A 19,590-nucleotide genomic window follows, 5' to 3' on the forward strand; every position below is an offset into this window, starting at 1 on the left:
GAAGGCAATGCGCTTTTCCCCCCAAGAGTTTTAAATTTATCCACAAAGTTGCTTTTTGCTTCCCACCCAAGTTCAAAGTAACCTCAATGGACCATAATGATGGATAAGGGCATCCAAAATCTCTCTCCCCCCTTTTCTCACTGGGAGTCCTTAATAGGAACATATGGGCAGGGTGAAGTACTGACCCTCAGTGACTCTGTTTTCGGAGTCACTACAGTTTTAACACACACAACAAACGAAAAGTATTTTAAAAGATCAACTAGCTTGGCCAGCCAGGACCACTCAGTGAAGTGGGAGGTGGCTGGAATGCTGCTCAGGTGGACTTCCCACTGGCAGTGGGGGTTTTTACCCCAGGTACAAAACACAGCCTGGGCCTCCCCACTCTCCTCAAGTTCGGCCATGCACCTCTCCCCCCAGCCCCAACTTTAAAATTGCTACATTAGTTGATGGAGGTCTATAATAATAGACTTTGGTAATCTAGCTAAGAATGGAAAAGTGGATTCTGGATGGCTCCACAGGCAAAATCATCTTAAGCACATTTAAGGGAAAAAATGGGAAGATGGGGGATGGGGGTGGGGTAATGGATAGAGGTCAAGACGAGAGGAGACCCAACACCCAGAAAGCCAGTCACTGAAGACTGAAAGACACTTTACACACCCCTGTGATACTGCCCCCAACATATAACTGCTCAGTGACACGCTCTTCTCCACTGAAAACAGGCAGACGTATAAGCACTGAAACTTGGACAGCAGGGGAAATACAGGAGGGGCCTGTCCTGGTTCCCGAACATCCTCAGGGAGAGGGGTTAGGAGATTCCCCTTAGACCACTAAAGCCCTCAAGTTCAAGGACTACATCTCACCTTGCAAGGTCCTCATCAAAAGAGTCCATCCGGACATTGACCTGGGCCTCTCGGGTAATGGAAAAGGAAGACTTCCCTGTGGAAAAGTCTCCTTTGGCTCCTAGCTTCTCTCGGCTCTCAGAGGTCTTCCTCGGGGGAGGTGATGAGCTTTTCTCTTGGACTGCTTTGTAAGCGGTCACTCGGAAATTCTTTTCAGGCACAAACCCCCTGTGCCCACTTTCGGTTCTCTTGGGCCCTCCCCGATCCTCCTTCTTGGATCTCTCTGAGAAAGATTCCTCCTCCAGCTCCTCTGTTTTCCTCTGCTTTTCCTTCCCTGGAGGTGCATAAACCAGGCCCTCCCATTTGCCTGACTTCTCCTCCTCCTGGTTTTTGTTTGCACCTGCTAGGGCTTTCGACATAAATTTGGGTTCATCATCGAACTCCGATTCCTTCCTTCCCTTAGCTTTGTCCTTGTCTTGATCATCCACGTCCTCCTTATGGAAGTCAGCCATCTTCTTCTCAAAGTCATCTCGAAGCTTGTACCTTTTGGGAGACTGGCTACCCCGAAAAGACTTCTCGGTATCAGTTTTGGGAGCAAACGGATCAGATTTCATTTTTGCATCACCCAAGCCTGTGTCAGAGAAGCTCCCTTTCTCTTTCATTTTCTCTTTATCGGTATTTGTTTGTTTCTGTTCCTTATCTTTTCCATTCTCTGTCTTCTGCTCATCTAGGTACCTAGTTAAAAAAAAAAACACAAGGGAGACACAAAAGAGGCCCTTTAAGCAACCTGATCTAAAACAGCACCATCTGGTCTTGTGTTTTTGATTCTTTGAACAAACACATCTTGTGGATTCCAGTGTTACCAAAGACTTTCTACTTGGTCACTTCCTAGTAATTTCTGAAAAGCGGCCTTCCACAGATCTATGAACTTGATGCCATTTAAGAGAAAAATACCCGGTCCATGGAGTTGTGTCTTAAAAGAGCAACCAAAAAGAAAACAGCAAAGGTAATTTTTAGGATACTAAAAAACAAAACCTACTTACCTGTAAGTGGTCTAGGAAAAAAAAAATTAAGGTCTTATCCAACCTTCACTCAGTCATTTAAAATCTGCTTTCAGCAAAGTTAACATAGAATGTTCAACCTTGGACTGTTTTGCTTTTATACAACTCACATTTGGAAATACAAGTCTCAAAAGAGACTTCATGTTTGCTTCAAGTCACCTAGAAGATCTAAATATGAAATATACTGTGAACACAAATAAAAACAAAATACAAGTTAATTGGGGGAAGGGGGCGGAAACCATCCTACTCGTTCTTATGGAAAAGCAGAGCTCGTGCCCGAGTCTCCTAATGAGACTCCCAGTCCTGGCAAGGAACCACACTTAACTTTAAAGCAGAGTCACTGAAGGCTGTAAAGTACAGAGGCTGAACATCTCATTTGTACCATTAATGAAGAAAATCTAATCAAGTTATAGTGGCATTACTATGGCAAAGAAGAATCAAAGGAGAGCAGGGCATCAAAGAATATGCTAATAAGAAAGGGGACATGGGGGGGGGCTGGGGCGGGGTGGAACCCCCTGCCCAGTAAGTCCCTCTTGACAACCTGGTCCCAATACAACTTCCCTGTTACATCTCTGCCATCCCAATCCATCCAACCACACAAACAAAGATTCAGGTTCCAACTCACCATGTCCCCCAGAAGAGAAAGACAGAAGCACGGTCACGTCCTCTCCTAACACGCAGCCTGATTGGCTTCTACCGGGACACACACCCACCTTGTGATTTTAAAACAAGGGCTTCCTGGACTAAGCCTCAGGCTTTCCCATCTGCCCAGTCTCCTCAACTGGAGCGTGTGAGGGTACGAGGTGTAGCTCTTCACCATGATGGGCTGGTGCAGATTGATCACAGTAGATGGTGGGTCCTACAGGGTCTAACAGCTCCAATGGCCATTCATTTTGGCAAAGACCTTATTTTTTTGATAGCTGACCCACAAATCTCTACTGTTCTCTGGCTTACATTGGTAGAATCCAAGGCAAATTTTAAATGTGAAAACATCATTGCAGAGCAGTCTAAAGCAACTTTATGCTGCAATACAAATTCAGGAAGGTAGGAAAGCTAGAGTTAAGCTAAAGGTTTCCTTGGGTGGTGCTTTTCAAGTTTGCTAACACAAAGTTTAGGAAACAGGGATTACCTTATTACCACCAATCAGAGCTCGGAGATCACATTACAATTAAACTGCCAGCTGGTGAGCTAAAAACACAACCAGGGAGGGGAAACAAGATACTTGCCTCTTTGTATAGGCTGCTCCTCCTGGGGTAGCAGCCTCCTCCTTCTGAGATGAGCTATACGTGGAGCCAGTGGCCGGTGGACTCTTACCCACAGGGCTCTTTTTAGCTGGACTCAAAGACCCAGAGCCATGATCAAATGGACCTTGGTGTGTCCCAGCCTGGTACCCAGCACCACTCGGCAGAGTTGAGCCCATCTGGGATGTGCTGGAAAGTGGAGGGCTAGGTTTTGGCACAGGGCTAGGACGGGGTGAGCGCCGCCTCACCACCACAGACTGGAGTGGGCTTTTGAGAGCTGGGCTTCGCTCCCGGGGGCTCAACTCAGAGACTGCAGAGGCCCGTGATGCAGAACCAGCACTATATGTGGTGGCATCTGGCCATGGTTTCGAGCTGTCAGATGCTTTTGTATCTTGAGAAGTGCCTCCAGAGAACGTCTGCTCCTTGGCCTCGTCTCCTTGGTTATCCCCGGCAGCCTGAGATGGCCGGCTATCCTTGGAAGAGGACTTTTTCTCCTTTGCAGACTTGCGCTTAGAAGATTCCACTCGGCTGTGGTTGGAGGAAGAACGAGAGGATGAGGAGCGCCTTGACCTGTCAGAGGAAGACTTATCGGAGTTTCTAGAATGGCTCCTGGATCTCGGTGAAGGGGACCTTCTCTTTGGGGACCGGGATCGGGAGCGGCCCCGACGAGGACTGTATGCCTGCCGGTAATTCTGCCAATTGGAGCGGTAGTTTCCATAGCCACCTCGGTTATACTGGCCCCACGGATAAAAGCCTCTGTTGCGCCCACGGAAATAATAGGGCCTTCTATAGCCTCTGTTGTGACCTCGGAAATCCCGATTCTGATATACTCTTGGGTGATTTCTCTCTCTGTTATGAGCTGGAGAATATGATCTGGAACGAGACCTAGAACTGAAAAGGGGAATGGGGGAAATATTTGAATTTTTGACACAAGCCTTTTTATTTAAGAAATACCTGCCAATGAAGAGTAACAGTTTGAAATCTTGTTCTTATGTATTTTATTTTGTTTTGTTCTCAAAGAACAAACTTAAACATTTAATCCCACTGCTGACCCACATTAAGTACAAATAATATAGGTAAGAATCACCTTCATAAATGACCCACTGATATTGCTTCGTTAATACTGTAGCACATTTTAAACAGAAATGTATCTCTACAGTGACTAAAAGAATATCAAATGTTACTAATGTAGTAACTAAACACAACCATTTTAATTAAAGTTACTTAGAGTTTAACAGGGGATTTTACAGGTCCCTATGTCACTGGAAGTCAGGAAGAATACAAGCTCGGGTTCGCAGACTTAGGTGCAGACTATGCAGGTCCTTTGGCCCCTACACTGGTATAACATTTTACTCCTCATCCCGTTCAGCCCTCTCTGTCTGGGCAGGGCTACTTTCTTAGATTCCACTAAGACCTGGGATTGTAAATACATAGTCCCAAGCAAAGAACACGTAAATAGGAACTTGCCAAAGCTTAGAAGAATTCACTGAAATCAGGTCAGCAAAAAATATAAATAATGGTTTTTTACTGAGGACCTGGAAATGGTCTCACTACTCAGGTCAAGTTTCTGTTGTTGAACTACAAGATCCTAGCTGGGTGCCACAAGAGGGCACCATCTGATCATAAGACACCCAAGTACATAGGTTAACCAAAGAAAACTCCAAAATGAGCCCTCTTCCTGCATCACCACCCACATTTCTTTCAAGCCAACCTACAGCCTAGTGTTGTGTTCTTCTTCATTCAACAGCTTGGAACTCTAACTGAGCAAAGGCACATCTCCAGAACCACAGGATTCAGTTCTCATCAGTGGTTCAGTGACCTAACTTTGTAAAAATTACATGTTTATGAATGCTAGGCTTGTCAATGACAGGGAGCTTTGTTTCTAACAAAAAGCCAAAAATTGTTATCTGTTGGTATAAAAATCCACTGGGGTCCTTGGATACCTGATGTGCCTAAGATACAGATCATTCACATTAACCGCTATTCCTGAGTAGTTACATAAAAATATGTAAAATTATTAGAAAAGTCTTTCCAAAAATATTTTCTTCAGATACCGTAGAATCAACAGAACTTTTCATATTAGACCTAACTAGGAACAGATACATTTTGTTTGCTTGTTTTATAAATAACTCCATTTAGCAAATGTGACAGGTCTTGACTAAACAATGGTGCTTTTAAAAAGAAACTTACATTTAATTTAATCTAAAGAAGATAAAGTAAAATTGGTCTTCCACTCCTTACTACCCATGGGGTTCAAGTTCTTTATCTACCCCGAGAAAAAGAGTGACTGGCAAAAATGCATATTGCTGGTTGTTAACGGTTGCTATTTAAATACAATTAAAAAACAAAAACAAAAACTTACCTTCCAAACTTTTCATTCGAAAACAGTAACAATATAAGAAAAGAAGGAAGAGGCAGATGCAGGCTATGAAACTGAACATGACCCGATTAAATGGCTATACTTGAGGGAGGTGATGCACCACCAGCACTAAGGAGGGTTTAATTCATGTTCCCATCCTCAGAGGCTACTGCTGCTTCTGTCACCAATTACTAGTGAGGGCCCTGTGGCATACTGCATCCAAAACCCGCAGTCATTGCACAGATGCAGGAGCATGAGTCTCTGCAGATTGCAAATGAAGTTATTTACGAGAAGTCACTTAAAAGGATACAGTCTGTGAAATACAAGGAAACAATCAATTTTCTCCAATTCTGTAGAACTCAGCAGTTAAGTTAATTTAAAGGCATGGTTTCTCAAACTCTCTGGATAGTATACTTTCCTTGTAGGAGAGGGAAAACAAAAGAAAAAAAAAATCATGGAACAGATAAGCCAGAAATAAAAACTGAACATCCAGTGGCAAATTTATCTGTTTCTAAAAAACAGAGATGTCAGACTAGAATCGAGTATAAAAACATGTTTTCTGTGAAGAAATTCCTCCAAAGTAACAATCTTCTCAGTATAAGATAGCACATAAAGTGGCTCTAGACCTACCCCAGCACATATTGCCCAAGATATTTTTCCCTCATTTGCCAAGTCAATGACCATGCCAAATAATGTCGAATACGGAGAAGAGATCTGTCTAGATAGATCTGCCCAGAATCCCAGTTATCATAGATAACTTCACAGCTGGTTAGCATTTTTCACTTTGGGTTGTGTCAGTTCAATTTTGTCACTCAGTTTTGGTTGTATAGCTTCTTGTTTTTGAGCCAATTACTTAATTTCCATTTACTCGATTAAGTTTTCAAGTGTTACCTTTCAGAACCAACTGAGCTAAACTGAAATTTAAATGGCCCAAATCCAAAGACTCTGGGTGCAAGGCAGGCATTACTAAAAGTCGCTGCTCGATCCCATATCTTGATAGCAACTTCCTAAGGCAAATAATAAATATACTTAGTGTGTTTCCCTCTTCTTTTTTCAGAGAGGTGAAAGGTGGGATAGAATTTTACTTAAATGGACTCTCACACAATTGGGCAATAACCTCTATCTAGCCTACAGCTTGAACTAAGTTTGGTATAAAAATGCATGCCCAAAAAACAAAGAGGAGAGGAAAGGCTAGGACTCATTACCCTCAAGGTGTAATGTTATCTTTAAAAATAAAAATTAAAAAAATCTAGTGTTTCTTTTGTTTGAGGAAGAGACTCACTATGTTCTACCTTATTATCCGAATCATTAATATTTATGGACGCCAACTTTTTAATTCACCCTCTGGTCTGAAATTAATTTTCAGGCAGGTCTCTTACAGATCGATTTAAGAATTAACTTGTTCTCATCACTTCTTGGCCTTCTGGCTAAGATCAAGTAAAGAATTAACTTGTTGGGAGGGGAAAAAAAAAAAGAATTCCACCAACGATCTCTTGAAGACATTTTAGGAATACTACAGGGCTATGGGAATAAAGAATGAAGCTTAATAACTACTTTTCCTGAGGTTTATTTTAAATTTCATAATCAGTTCATTTAACAAAAGAATTCTAAATACTCATGTGAAATAAAGAGTGGAGGGGGGGGTTGCAAGCGGTGAGACTGAGAAATTACCTCCTGCCTGGTGCAATTCTGACAAAAAGAACAAAACTGTGCACATTATTCCCCTTTTCGTAGTTAAATACATCGACATTCACATGTAGAAACTTGTATATACTAAAAGGTTCTTGTCTACTCAGAAAAGAAAATTAAAACAGTTTTAAAGAATGAAAAACCCAACTCCTAACACATCAAAAGAGGAAAGGCACTGGAGGGTTAGCATCCTATTTTAAGACATAACTGAAATAGGGAAATCCACCTAAAAATGTGAATACTGACTGAATTAAAGAACACTGGCAATAAAATCAAAAGAATTCTTTGTTCGCTTAGGCAAAGTGATGTCTCCAAGAGTGATTTTCGGATAGCTTTGCTGTGAGTTACTAGACAGACACCGCTTGTTAGGAACTGGCACATCAGGTGAACGTTTACAAATGATTCCCGTTAAGTTTTTACGGTTTAATTACGTTAGAGTTAATAAGGCTTCTCTCCTCACAGTGTCAGTCATACTATTAATCCTCTCAGCTTTCCTTTCTTTGCCGAGGATGCATATAAACTTTGGTCCAAAGCCTCCAAAAATACTCCAGGAAAAAACAATCAGGTGTAGAGATTTGAAGCAAGCAGTTCAGATAAAGAAAAAAATGCTCTTTCGTCCAAAGTAGATGAGAAACAGTACGTACTGGCAGAGGAGAAAAGGAATTAGGCAAACAGCATGGCAATCAAAGGTGATTTGGATTCGCAGCATTTCAAGAGACCTGTAATATCTTACAGCCCAACCCTCCGCCTTAAGCCAACCCACTCCAACTGACACTCACAGAAAGAGTTAGCAAAAGCTCTTCAGAGACCCACAATGACCGATGCAATGGTTATCCTGATACACAATCACATCCCCTTACCTCAGCCTGCGCTTCCTTGAACGAGAGACAGATCGACTTCGGGACCGAGACTTCGAAAATGAACGAGAACGAGATCTTGATGCAGATCTTGAGCGAGAAGAGCGAGATCCAGACTTGGATTTGTTTGTTTTTGACATCTCTGAAGAGGTCACTTTTCAATTATACCTAAAGTAAGAAAATAGATTCAAACAAATGAGGGAATACCTTTGCAAACTTCAACTTCTCTGGACACTTAGAAACAAAAACCACACACACACACACCACACACACACAGATAAAATGACTGATTAAAAACACTCTGCCCTGTTACCAAGAGGGATTTCTATGATAATCATACTTCAATTAAAAAAAAAAATTTTTTTTTTAGGGGCACTTAGGTGGCTCAGTTGGTAGAGCATGCAACTCTTGATCTCAGAGTTGTGAGTTTTGAGTCCCATGTTGGGCATGGAGCTTACAAACAAACAATTTTTTTTTAAAAGGAGGGATTTCTAAGCAGTACAGTTCCAAACAGTCCAAGACACAGCAGCAAATAGAAAATCTGACCTGTAGCCCTGATTTGGGAACACAATGAAACATTAACAAAAGTGAGGGGAACTACCAATGATTTGGTGCATACTGTCTTTTTTCCATAAACAAATTTTTCAGACTAAGTCAGCTGTTAAAAGTATTGAGACCTAAGACAGGTTTCCCAATTCTAAGAAAGGAAACTCTGTGCAATGGTATCTTGGTTACTGAGTGTATGGCAACATCTGGCCATTTTCCACTCCCTGCGCTTTAAAGTCACGAGGTAAATCCTTAATATTTAATTCCAAGGAAAAGATTTAAAAAGTGTGACAGAACAACAAATGGGGCTAGGAAAACTGGACAGCTACATGCAAAAGAATGAAACTGGATAACTTTCTTACACCACACACAAAAATAAACTCAAAATGGATTAAGGACCTAAATGTGAGACCTGAAACCATAAAAATCCTAGAAGAGAGCAGAGGCAGTAATTTCTTTGACATTGGCTATAGCAACATTTTTCTAGATAAACCTCCTGAGGCAAGGGAAACAAAAGTAAAAATAAACTATTGGGACTCCATCAAAATAAAAAACTTCTGCACAGTGAAGGAAACAATCAATAAAACAAAAAGACAACCTACCGAATGGGAGAAGATATTTGCAAATAATGTATGTTGGGAGTTGCTATCCAAAATATATGAAGAACTCCTACAACTCCACACACACACACACCCCCATTAAAAAATGGGCAGAAGACACAGTCAGACATTTCTCCAAAGACATATACAGATGGCCAACAGAGGAAAAGAGCTCAACATCACTCATCATCAGGGAAATGCAAATCAAAAACCACAGTGAGGTATCACCTCACACCTGTCAGAATGGCTAAAATCAAAAACACTAGGAACAACAAGGGTGGGTGAGGATGTGGAGAAAAAGGAACCCTCCTGTGCTGTGGTGGGAATGCAAGCTGGTGCAGCTACTGTGGAAAACAGTACGGAGGTTCCTCAAAAAATTAAAAAGAGAATTACCATATGATCCAGTAATTCCACTACTGGATACTTACCCAAAGAATATGAAAATGCTAATTCAAAAAGACATATGCATCCCTATGTTTATTGCAGCATTATTTACAATGGCCAACATATGGAGGTAACCCAAGTGTCCATCAACAGATGGATAAAAAAGATGTGGATTGGGCAGCCGGGTGGCTCAGTTGGTTAAGCATCTGGATTCTTGATTTTGGCTCAGGTAATGATCTCAAGGTATTGGGCTCTGCGCTCAGTGGAGAGTCAGCTTGAGATTCTCTCTCCCTCTCCCTCTGCCCCTCCCCAACCCACCTTCTCTCTCAAATAAATAAATCTCTGAACAAAATGTATTTTCAAATACTCTAATACCATGGTGGCATGTTACTAAATCCTGTAAAACACAGGATAGCAACCCATAAACACAGTACTAAGGTAATTTATAAAGTGAAGAACTGTCACTTTCCTCTAGTTCTTCTTTAGCATCAAGGGTCAACCTTTTTTCAGGTTTCCCATGAAAAAACAACATTTTCTTTTTCCTTTTCTTTCCTCCCCTGGAGGAATGAATAGAGAGCCTCAGAGTTGCCCTGACAAGTTTGCTTGGTTTGGTCTTCAAGGTATGCTACATCAAGGGAACTCACTTATCCTCCTTTATACCCTACTACAACTCTGGGCATCTTCCAAGCAGAAAGTTGAAGTGCTATAGCACATGCCTATTAAAGACCAGGAAGAACAAGGGATCTGTCAAATCCCACAAAGCTAGTTAACAGCCAAACCAGGCCAAAATTCCAGTGCTTACTCTACCACACATCGCTGCCTCACTGCTTTGCTGAAGAGTCTTTTAGGATGCTGCCCCTGGCTTGGGAAGGGAAAATGATAATCAGCAAACATGTCACCCTCCGCTACCTCTTGGATTTTGTTATTCAGATCTCAGCTCAAAAGCCATCTCCTCAGAGGTTCACCTGACCACACAATCAAAAGTAGCCACCCAGTCCTTCTCTAGGGTGCTCCAGGTCATAGGGGAAATAACCATAACCATGAAAAAGAGATGTGATTTAGAGGAGGACGGAGAAACTGCTAGGAAGCCAGAGACAAAGGGTAATGAGTAAGACATTGCTAAATGAGGATGCCGAAGACCTAGAGTCTAGACCCTACCAAAGGGACTGAACTGTTGTGTGCTTCAGCAAGGTCGAAGAGATTTCCATTTGAAGCCGATTTTTGGCAGTAGTCATTATGCGAAGTCAGGGTAGAGGACTAAGTTATTCAGAGATAGGAGGTGGAGGTGTACCTGAGCAATTTATACAAATTGAGTATGGAAATGCATTTTGTTTTTCTGGTTGGCCTTCAGGATGTCTTGGGTTTTTCTGGGTTCAGTCTTGCTGAATGGCTTTTTTCTGTCACAAGTTTAGGGGTATCTCTGTCTGCCTCATAACATCTCTGCCCAATCTTCAATTTTAGCTTGAGCCAGAACGGAAAATCCTTTTAGATCATTCACACAACAGGTGGACAATATCAGACTTTAAAAGAAAAGGTGGGGAAAAGCGGCAAGTTAGTGTCAAAGGCAATGCTCATTTCAACCCTCAGAAACTGGAAAATTAAGAAGCTAATTTTCAGGGGCGCCTGGGTGGCTCAGATGGTTAAGCATCTGTCTTCAGCTCAGATCACGGTCTCCAGGTCCTGGGGTTGAATCCCACGTCGGGCTCCCTGCTCAGTGGGGAGTCTGCTTCTCCCCCTCCCTCTGCCATTCCCCTATGCTTGTGCTCTCTCTCGCAAATGAATAAAATCTTTTTTTTTTTTAAAGCTAATTTTCACTAGGAGGAAGAAAATGTTGTCACCTAAATACAGATAGAGCCAAACTTAACATTTCTACATATATTAAACTTACTAAAGGGGCGCGTGGGTGGCTCAGCCGGTTAGGCTTCTGCCTTCGGCTCAGGTCATGGGGGATCAAGTCCCACATCGGGCTCCCTGCTCAGCAGGAAGCCTGCTTCTCCCTCTCCCACTCCCCCTGCTTGTGTTCCCTCTCTCGCTGTGTCTCTGTCAAATAAATAAATAAAATCTTAAAAAAAAAAAACCTTACTAGAATTGACAAGTACGCTTAAGAGTCACAATACTGTAATACCACCCCCTTACTCCTACTCCTGGAACTTTTTAAATGTGAATTGAAACTAATTTTAAAAACATCATCATACCCTGAGATGTAAATGGAATAATTTTGGATGATACCAAACCAGAGGGGCAAATAAATCAATGAATCATTTAACGCATTTAAGAGGATGCTAGCTAGTGGATAAACACTTAAAACTAAAGCGGATTTGGGGTACCTGGGTAGCTGAGTTCAGCTCAGGTCTTGATCTCAGAACTGTGAGATTGACAGGACTGGGTGTGGAGGCTGCTTAAGATTCTCTCTCTCCCTCTTCCCCACCCCTCCTTAAAAAAAATTTAAACCAGGGCGCCTGGATGGCTCAGTTGGTTAAGCGACTGCCTTCAGCTCAGGTCATGATCCTGGAGTCCCGGGATCGAGTCCCACATCGGGCTCCCTGCTCAGCAGGGAGTCTGCTTCTCCCTCTGACCCTCTTCCCTCTCGTGCTCTCTATCTCTCATTCTCTCTCAAATAAATAAATAAAATCTTTAAAAAAAAAAAAAAAAAAAAAAAAAATTTAAACCAGATTTTATTTTGCCTCCATGGAGCTTATTAGAGTCTAGAGGTGCTGAGAGACAACAAATAAGCAACCAAGCAAAAATGTAATTACAAATTCTGGCAGGTACTAGAAGACAAAGACCATATAACGTTAAATTTATACAGTGTAGTAGTGACTTACTAAGATGGTCACAAGGTGGCATTTAAGCTGTCACCTGAAGACTAACAAAGAGCAAGTTATATGAAGAGAAAGAAGTGTCCAAAAGACATTAAGTTTTTTCTCTTGATATACATATATATTTCTTAGTATAAGGTAAGGACAATCTTAAGTAAAGCCATTTAATCAAATAAGCAAAGTCCATTCAAAACAACTCTCTGAAGACTTTTAGACATCAGTGTGATTACACACACCTTTACCTCTTTCTACCATTTCTTCTGTGTCCATATTCTACAAAAATATTGGGAAGTGAGAAAGACAAATACCACCTTGGAAATCAATTTGGCACCTTTTAACATGTTACCTAGCATTTGATTTCTGTTCAAACTAGAATTCCCCCAAAAGAAGTTTTGCTTCTTCAACAAAGCTCACCCTTTCTGGAGAGGCTGTTTCATTTAGAGTATTATAAAGAAGTCCAGTCCCTACAGAAGAACTATGGCATAATATGACGGCTCATGACTATGAAATGTGGCTCAGGTAAAAACATGTCCCCTCAAACACAATTTGGGTAAAAACTGCTCACAAGGTAAGGGAGGGGTGCGTGGGTGGCTCAGTCGTTAGGCATCTGCCTTTGGCTCGGGTCTTGATCCCAGGGTCCTGGGATCGAGCCCCGCATCGGGCTCCCTGCTCCACGGGAAGCCTGCTTCTCCCTCTCCCACTCCCCCTGCTTGTGTTCCCTCTCTCGCTGTCTCTCTCTGTCAAATAAATAAAATCTTAAAAAAAAAAAATTAAAAGTAAGGGAGTCAAGCTCCTACACCAGCATTATAAAAGAATCCACCAACTGACCAAGCAGCAATCAACAGTTACTATTAAGTGCCTGGCATATTAAGGATGCAGAAATATAGGACCTGATTCCTCAACTCCTATAGTTAAGAGCCTGGTATGATCCCAATAGTCTCAACTCTCCAACATTCTTCAGACGATGTGGTTATCATATGCACATTGTTACCTTGTTTGCCCCTGAATCAATTCGTTTGTCTTCCTTCACTGGGATACTCAGAACTTAAGAGTAATTCTACAAATGTGGCCTGATACAGAATATTACCGCATCCGAAAACTTCTCTTTCTGGAAAGCCATACCAAGCACACGTTGGAGTGAGCCTCAAGTCACTAAGCCCCGATGCCTTTTCTCATACACCCTTCTGCAGCCCCAAGATATCCTCCTCCTCCAGCTTGTATTTATACAACTATTGTTCTAGCTCTTTTTCCCTCCTACCTTTTCTTTAAAACCCAAGAGAAGAATTTCAAACAGCCTTTTGAAATCACTTCAGATACGATTCTGTCACTTGGAGCAAGGGTTCGCTTTCAAACTGTTCTTGCGGAACCACTTGAGAGCACAGTTCCCAGAGCCATCAGCTTTTTCAAAGCCCGAGCCTTCTCCACCAGAACCATTCCTCTAATTACCAAGCAGATCAACGGGCTTGGGAGAAGAGATGCATTTTATTTAAAACGAAGGTCTTAAGATACATAATTATATGGCTTTTACATCATTAAAAAACACATCTTATTTTTCAACTCCAAAAAAAAGAATATTGGCAGACAAAGCCAAAGCAAACTTCTCTAAATCAAAAACTCTCAAAGATACGGAAAAACTGAATTATTCATTTTCCCTTCTCACCCCAGATTAAGTTTCTTCTCAGTGTCCTTAGTGATTCTGCCAGCACTATCTTGGCAATTGTTAGGTATCTGCTTAATTCGCCAGAATAAACATTATGGGAGTATTTACCCCACGGCTAGAACCCTGCAGGTAGCCTACTGAGAGGTTATATTTGTCAGGAGTTTGGGTTCCTAAAACTAAGTAGTGCCAAATATAAACCTCAAAAGAGCACGCTGGGGCTCCAACCTTAGCAGCACCAAATGACCAAGCTACATATAAACCACACAACTATCCTTCAGTCCATAAATACTCGGTTCGTATTTTAAAAGGTCTTAGACTTTACAGAAACAGGATTTACTAGTCAAGCAAACAAAAACCAAAGGCAAAACATACTACAACTTGAAAACAAAATGGTAACATCAAGCTGACCCAAAGCCTTCCTGTTATGTGAAATCAATTCAAACCTAAGTCTTTCAAAGCTTTCTAAACCCATAGAAAGATATGGAAATGGAGTTGGGCAAGGGACTAATGCCTACGATGAACAGTCTTGAACAGTCTGATCTCTGGATATCTGCATCTAAACTGCTTGAATGGCTCTGCTGCTGTAATTTAATGTCGGTAGAGAGCTTTGCTAAGCAGGCTACACTTTTTTTTCCTCAATCCTGTATCAAACTATCTCACAGAATATTCAATTTCTTCAAGAGATCTCATACTTTCAAGAGGGTATTCACAACATTTCACATGGTGTTGAACTCTCATTTCAATGTACACATTACAACCAACTTAAGACCAAAGTACGAGCTGTTCTCCTGATAAACACCAGCCTCTTTCCTAGTGCCTGCAGCTTCCCTGCAGCAATGAAGCATATAGAGGTGCCTGTATCTTATTTTCCTAGGTTATTAGAGTGTATTAACATCACGAAGCTTTCATTACTAATGCTTACTCCAAGGAATCATGAGAGAAAAGCCAAGTTTTAATTCAGGAAAGCAAGAGCGTTACAAAGGAACAACACTTATTTTATTTGGGTTACAGGAACCAAGGAAGCTCTAAACCAAGACAATTTCAGGACAGGATCAGTAAATATCACCCTCTAAGTGGAAACTAAGAGAAAACTAATGGTCAAAACTATAGATAAGAACAATCACCTATGGAAATCTTCCCCAAAACCAGTCCACCAAAAAGAAGGGCAAGAATCTTATTAGCATAAGGTAGGTAAGTCCTAGTTTAAAATGTAAATACTGGGGCATCTGGGTGCTCAGTCAGTTTGGGTCTGTCTCCGGCTTAGGTCATGATCTCAGGGTTCTGGGATCAAGCCCAGCAGAGGGCTCCCTGAGCCTGCTTCTCCCCCTCCCCGTACCCCGACTTGTGCTCTATGGCTCTTTCTCAAATATATAAAATCTTTAATAAAAAAAAGTAAATACCATGCTATTAAAATGCATAAAATATCTATGACATACACTGATAAACACACAAGTTTTAGTCATGAATTAATACTGAAAATGGAAAACTGAAACATAAGAATTTGCATCTTCTTAAAAGTTCAAAGAAAGAAAAAGCTATGACTTAATGACCCATAACAGTCATCTAAAGAAACCTAAAAGTACAGGACCATAGAGTTCAAACCTGAAAGTTAGCAAATAGCCCAATGAAAGTTTCTGCCTTAAAGCAACCCTCCCGGGCCCCCTCCCTCTTTGGGAGCTTTGTACTAAACGCCTCACTATCACTCAATAAACCTTGCTTTGCTGCGCCCACCAAAAGAAAAAAGTTTCTGCCGTGCTTCTGGCTAAGACAAGCTGGGGTGGGGATATGTTTGTCTCTAGCAAGGTCAAGTTTACAGGATATTTAGGCTGACAATGGGGAAAAGGATTTTAAAATTGGGACTATCCTGAAGGGCTAGGATACATCATTTCCTCAACTAGGGCCATTCAGCTATGCTGATCTGAAGGGCTTACCACTTAAGAACATCTAGCTCCTGGGGCGCCTGGCTGGCTCAAGTCAGTACAGTACCGTGATTCATGAGCTCCACCAGGGTTGTAAGTTAAAGCCCCATGCTGGGTGTAGAGTTTACTTGGGGGGGGGGGGGGGGAGAGCATATAGCTCCTCCTGCTCTATATCTATAATCATGAAACATCCATCTAACTCAAGAGTTTAGTCTCTGAATGGACCTGCCTACCAGAAAAGACTGCCCTAGGCAAAAACTGGCTTTCTTGCTAGATAAGTTATCTACTGAAAACTGATTCCAGGGTGCCTGGGTGGCTTAGTCGGTTAAGTGTCTGCCTTCTCCTCAGGCCATAATCCCAGGGTCCTGGGATGGAGTCCTGCATCAGGCTCCCTGCTGAGCAGCTCCCTGCTTCTCCCTCTGCCCCTCCCCCCTGCTTGTGCTTGCCCTCTCTCTCTCTCTCTGTCAAATAAATAAATAAATAAAATCTTAAAAAAAAAAAAGAAAAAAATGGATTCCCTGGCACTTTATCAATAAAAACTGCTAATGTTCACCAAGATACGCTAGGTAAGGAGCTACAAACCTTCAGCATTACCTCATTTTATACACCCAAACCTCATTAACTACTATGCTCTGTACCTGTTTTACAGGAGAAAACAAGGACTTAAGGAGTTAGGTAATTTGCCTCCAAAGTTCCAAGGCTAAATAGGTCCAGAATTCAAACACGAATTTTTCCAACATTGTAACTCACCATCACCTTATAGGTTAGCTACTCCATTTTCATATTTCACCCATCAGTCTCTTGTGAATCTGATCAGTTAAAAAAAATCTCTGAAGCATAATGATTTCTGAAAGAATTTAGTTCTTACACCAGCAAAGCTGAAATGCTTAACTAAAGCTGACAACAGCTTTCTTCCCCCACCCCTATCTCTAACTTGTAACATTCCAAAAAATGGAAACACAGTCTGCTTGAAACCCGCCTCAGAACTTCCAGCACAAAAAGAAGTCTCTTGCCAAAGGCAGTAGGAACATTTCTGCTGCAGTTCATTTGAGAGAGCCTAGGAAAATAGGAAAACTACAGCCAGGTGTAGAGAACGAAGGGCTTCATGTAACAAGACTACTAACAAGAATATAACCACCTGGAATTTAAAAAGTGGTCCACCTAGAATTTAAAAAGTGGTCCTTGCTTGGAAAGGAGCAGCTCAACACCAGCCTCCTTCTGGGAGGATTCTCTGCTATAGAGCTTCTGTCCATCTTTCAGTATGATGATAACTGCAGGTTTTCCACAGAGGTCTATCAGACTGAGGAAGTCTCTTTCTATTCCCAGTGTGTTGAACATTTTTATTATGAAAGTGTGCTGGGATTTTTTTTTCCCCAAATGTTTTTATTGTGTCACTGAGATCATGCCCTTTATTTTATTTATATGGTTTATTACATTAATTGGTTTTCAACTGTTATTGTAGAACACCTGCTTTTATAATAGGTCTTAAAATTATTCTCAGCTGTTTATGGATCTCTACCATAACCCTAAAAGAATGGGGCAAGTTCCTGAGGACTGATTCCACATGGGCTGGCACTGGCTATCCCTTGCCCAGGCCCCCCGACTAAGTGTCTGCTCTGCCAAGAGGACAACACAGTTTTCCAGATCAGATGGCACTACATCTGATGACCGTAAGGTAACATAAGAGTGCTAACCAAATTAGTTTAACCATTCAGGATACCAAAACCAGGAGGCTACAAAATGAACTGGCCAGAAATCACTGTATCTTCAGCACTTTGCACAGTGCTTAGCCACAGAGTGGACACTTCACATTTGCTCAATAAACTGGCTCTTTCAAACTTCCTCTTCATTCTCCATGCTCCCCACCCACACTAGCAGGAATAATAAAAGACCAGTTCATTAAATATTAACAATACAATCTGGGAATAAGAATTCAGTCTGTACCACAGCCCTAATCATGCCTGCTAAACTGGAAGTTGAGATCCCGCTTGTCCATTCTACGTCTTACACCAACACACAGAAGGCCAAACTGACCTCACTGTTAGGGAGACACTCACACTTCATTTCTTAGTGCCAGGTTAGAGTAAAACTCCACTGTCACCAAGTCCAGTCAAGGCAGCCATGCTTTCAGTAGTCTCTAGGGTAAGAAGTAAAAAATTCTTGGCAAACAAGACACAAAATGTCTAACATAAAGAAAACACAAATGCAAAAATACTGGGAAAAGTTCAGCATTCATAAAAGACTGTACACAAAGCAATGGCCTGATTTGTGCTCTGTATGCCTCCGGATAGTTCAGGGTAGGAAAGCAGAGCTCAGATGAAATACTAAACATGTTTACTATTTTATGCTTTTCTCTGGAAATTCTCCCTCTCTTGAGTGAAAGAGGGAAACAGAATCAAGAGTAGCTGGGGGTATCTCTAGGGTAACATTTTGCCAAGGCTTCACATCCCACCTGTATCCCTGAAGAAACTGAAATTAGGTGGAGGAGGGGGGAATGACAATGAAGCGGTCTCCGATTTCAATTCACAACTGAAATTAGTATATTTATGGATTTATTTAATAATTCACTCTACTAAAAGTGGCTCTCTTAAATTAAGTAAATCAGTAAGTATAATACTAATTTCAATTTTGAAGCCCTAAAATTTAGAGAGAAGAATACTCACATGTGCATTAAACACCTTCCTAAAGGTGGGGAAGGGCCTGTGGGGAGAATGGCAATTATTGCTTGAATAATTTAAAGATTTTAAAAGGCTTGGCCTTGCCTAGGTTATAAAATCAAAATTATTCTGGGGGGGCACCTGGCTGGCTCCGTCGGTAGAGCATAAAACTCGACCTTGGGGTCATGAGTTCAAGCCCCACGTTGGGCATAGAGCTTACTTTATTAAAAAAAAAAATCTATTCCGAAGTTTAGTACTAAAATTCTTAAAAGTTTAAATACTGAATTCTATGGAATTTGGTAGAAGTGCTTTAAAAATGTGTAATATGTAGATATGAATGTACACGTAAGACAAACCTATAAGCATATGCAGCAAACTGTTAACAGTGGTTACCTCTGCGGAGCAGGAAGGAAGATATGAAGAGGAAGGGGGCAGGAGAAGGGAGAGACACCAAATGAGGTAGACAGGGAGACAGCTTCTTACTTTACATATAATTTTCTTAGCTGGTCATTTTACAGATGACTTTCCCCCATATTCTAAAAATAAAAGTTGTTGACATTCCAGAGTTAATGGGTTGATTCTTTTATCTTTAATGTGGAATCAAACATCTATCCACCTTCTTCTGAGTTATTTTTAGAAATCCAAAATACTAATTTCCATGACCCTAAATAAAGCTGTATTGTAATTACTCAAAGTCCATTTGGGGAAACCTTATTACAATGGGATTGTTTTATTCTTTTATGACTTTAAGGAGGGTTAAAAAAGGCCAGCCTTATAGCCAACTGGGCTCTATTTCTTTAAAATGTTTTTATTATGGAAGTGTTGATTCATACACAAACTAGAAAAAAACAGTGTAAAGAACCCAAGTGTACCCATCACCCAGCTTCAAAAACTATTAACTCTCTATAGGTGGGCTCTATTTATAGTCAAAATCCTAACAAGTTTGGGTGGATATAGCTA

The 19,590-nt window shown here is 41.3% G+C and overlaps 1 protein-coding gene across 3 annotated transcripts in view; it reads right to left on the reverse strand.

Moving 5' to 3' along the window:
* THRAP3 (thyroid hormone receptor associated protein 3) overlaps nt 1-19,590 on the reverse strand; it is a 74,530-nt gene that overhangs the window by 11,018 nt on the left and 43,922 nt on the right. For all 3 annotated transcript variants that reach the window (XM_028113590.2, XM_028113591.2, XM_028113592.2), the window contains 3 exons: nt 8,050-8,214; nt 3,127-4,032; nt 861-1,574 (listed from right to left, as the gene is read on the reverse strand). In XM_028113590.2, the coding sequence (XP_027969391.1) occupies nt 861-1,574; nt 3,127-4,032; nt 8,050-8,186 (1,757 nt within the window). In that variant the 5' untranslated portion in view covers nt 8,187-8,214. The remainder of the gene's footprint in view (nt 1-860; nt 1,575-3,126; nt 4,033-8,049; nt 8,215-19,590) is intronic.

This window comes from Eumetopias jubatus, unplaced genomic scaffold (assembly GCF_037043125.1).
Source record: "Eumetopias jubatus isolate StellerSeaLion01/CBP00866 unplaced genomic scaffold, mEumJub1_p1.0 scaffold_4, whole genome shotgun sequence".
Taxonomy (NCBI): Eukaryota; Metazoa; Chordata; class Mammalia; order Carnivora; family Otariidae; genus Eumetopias; species Eumetopias jubatus.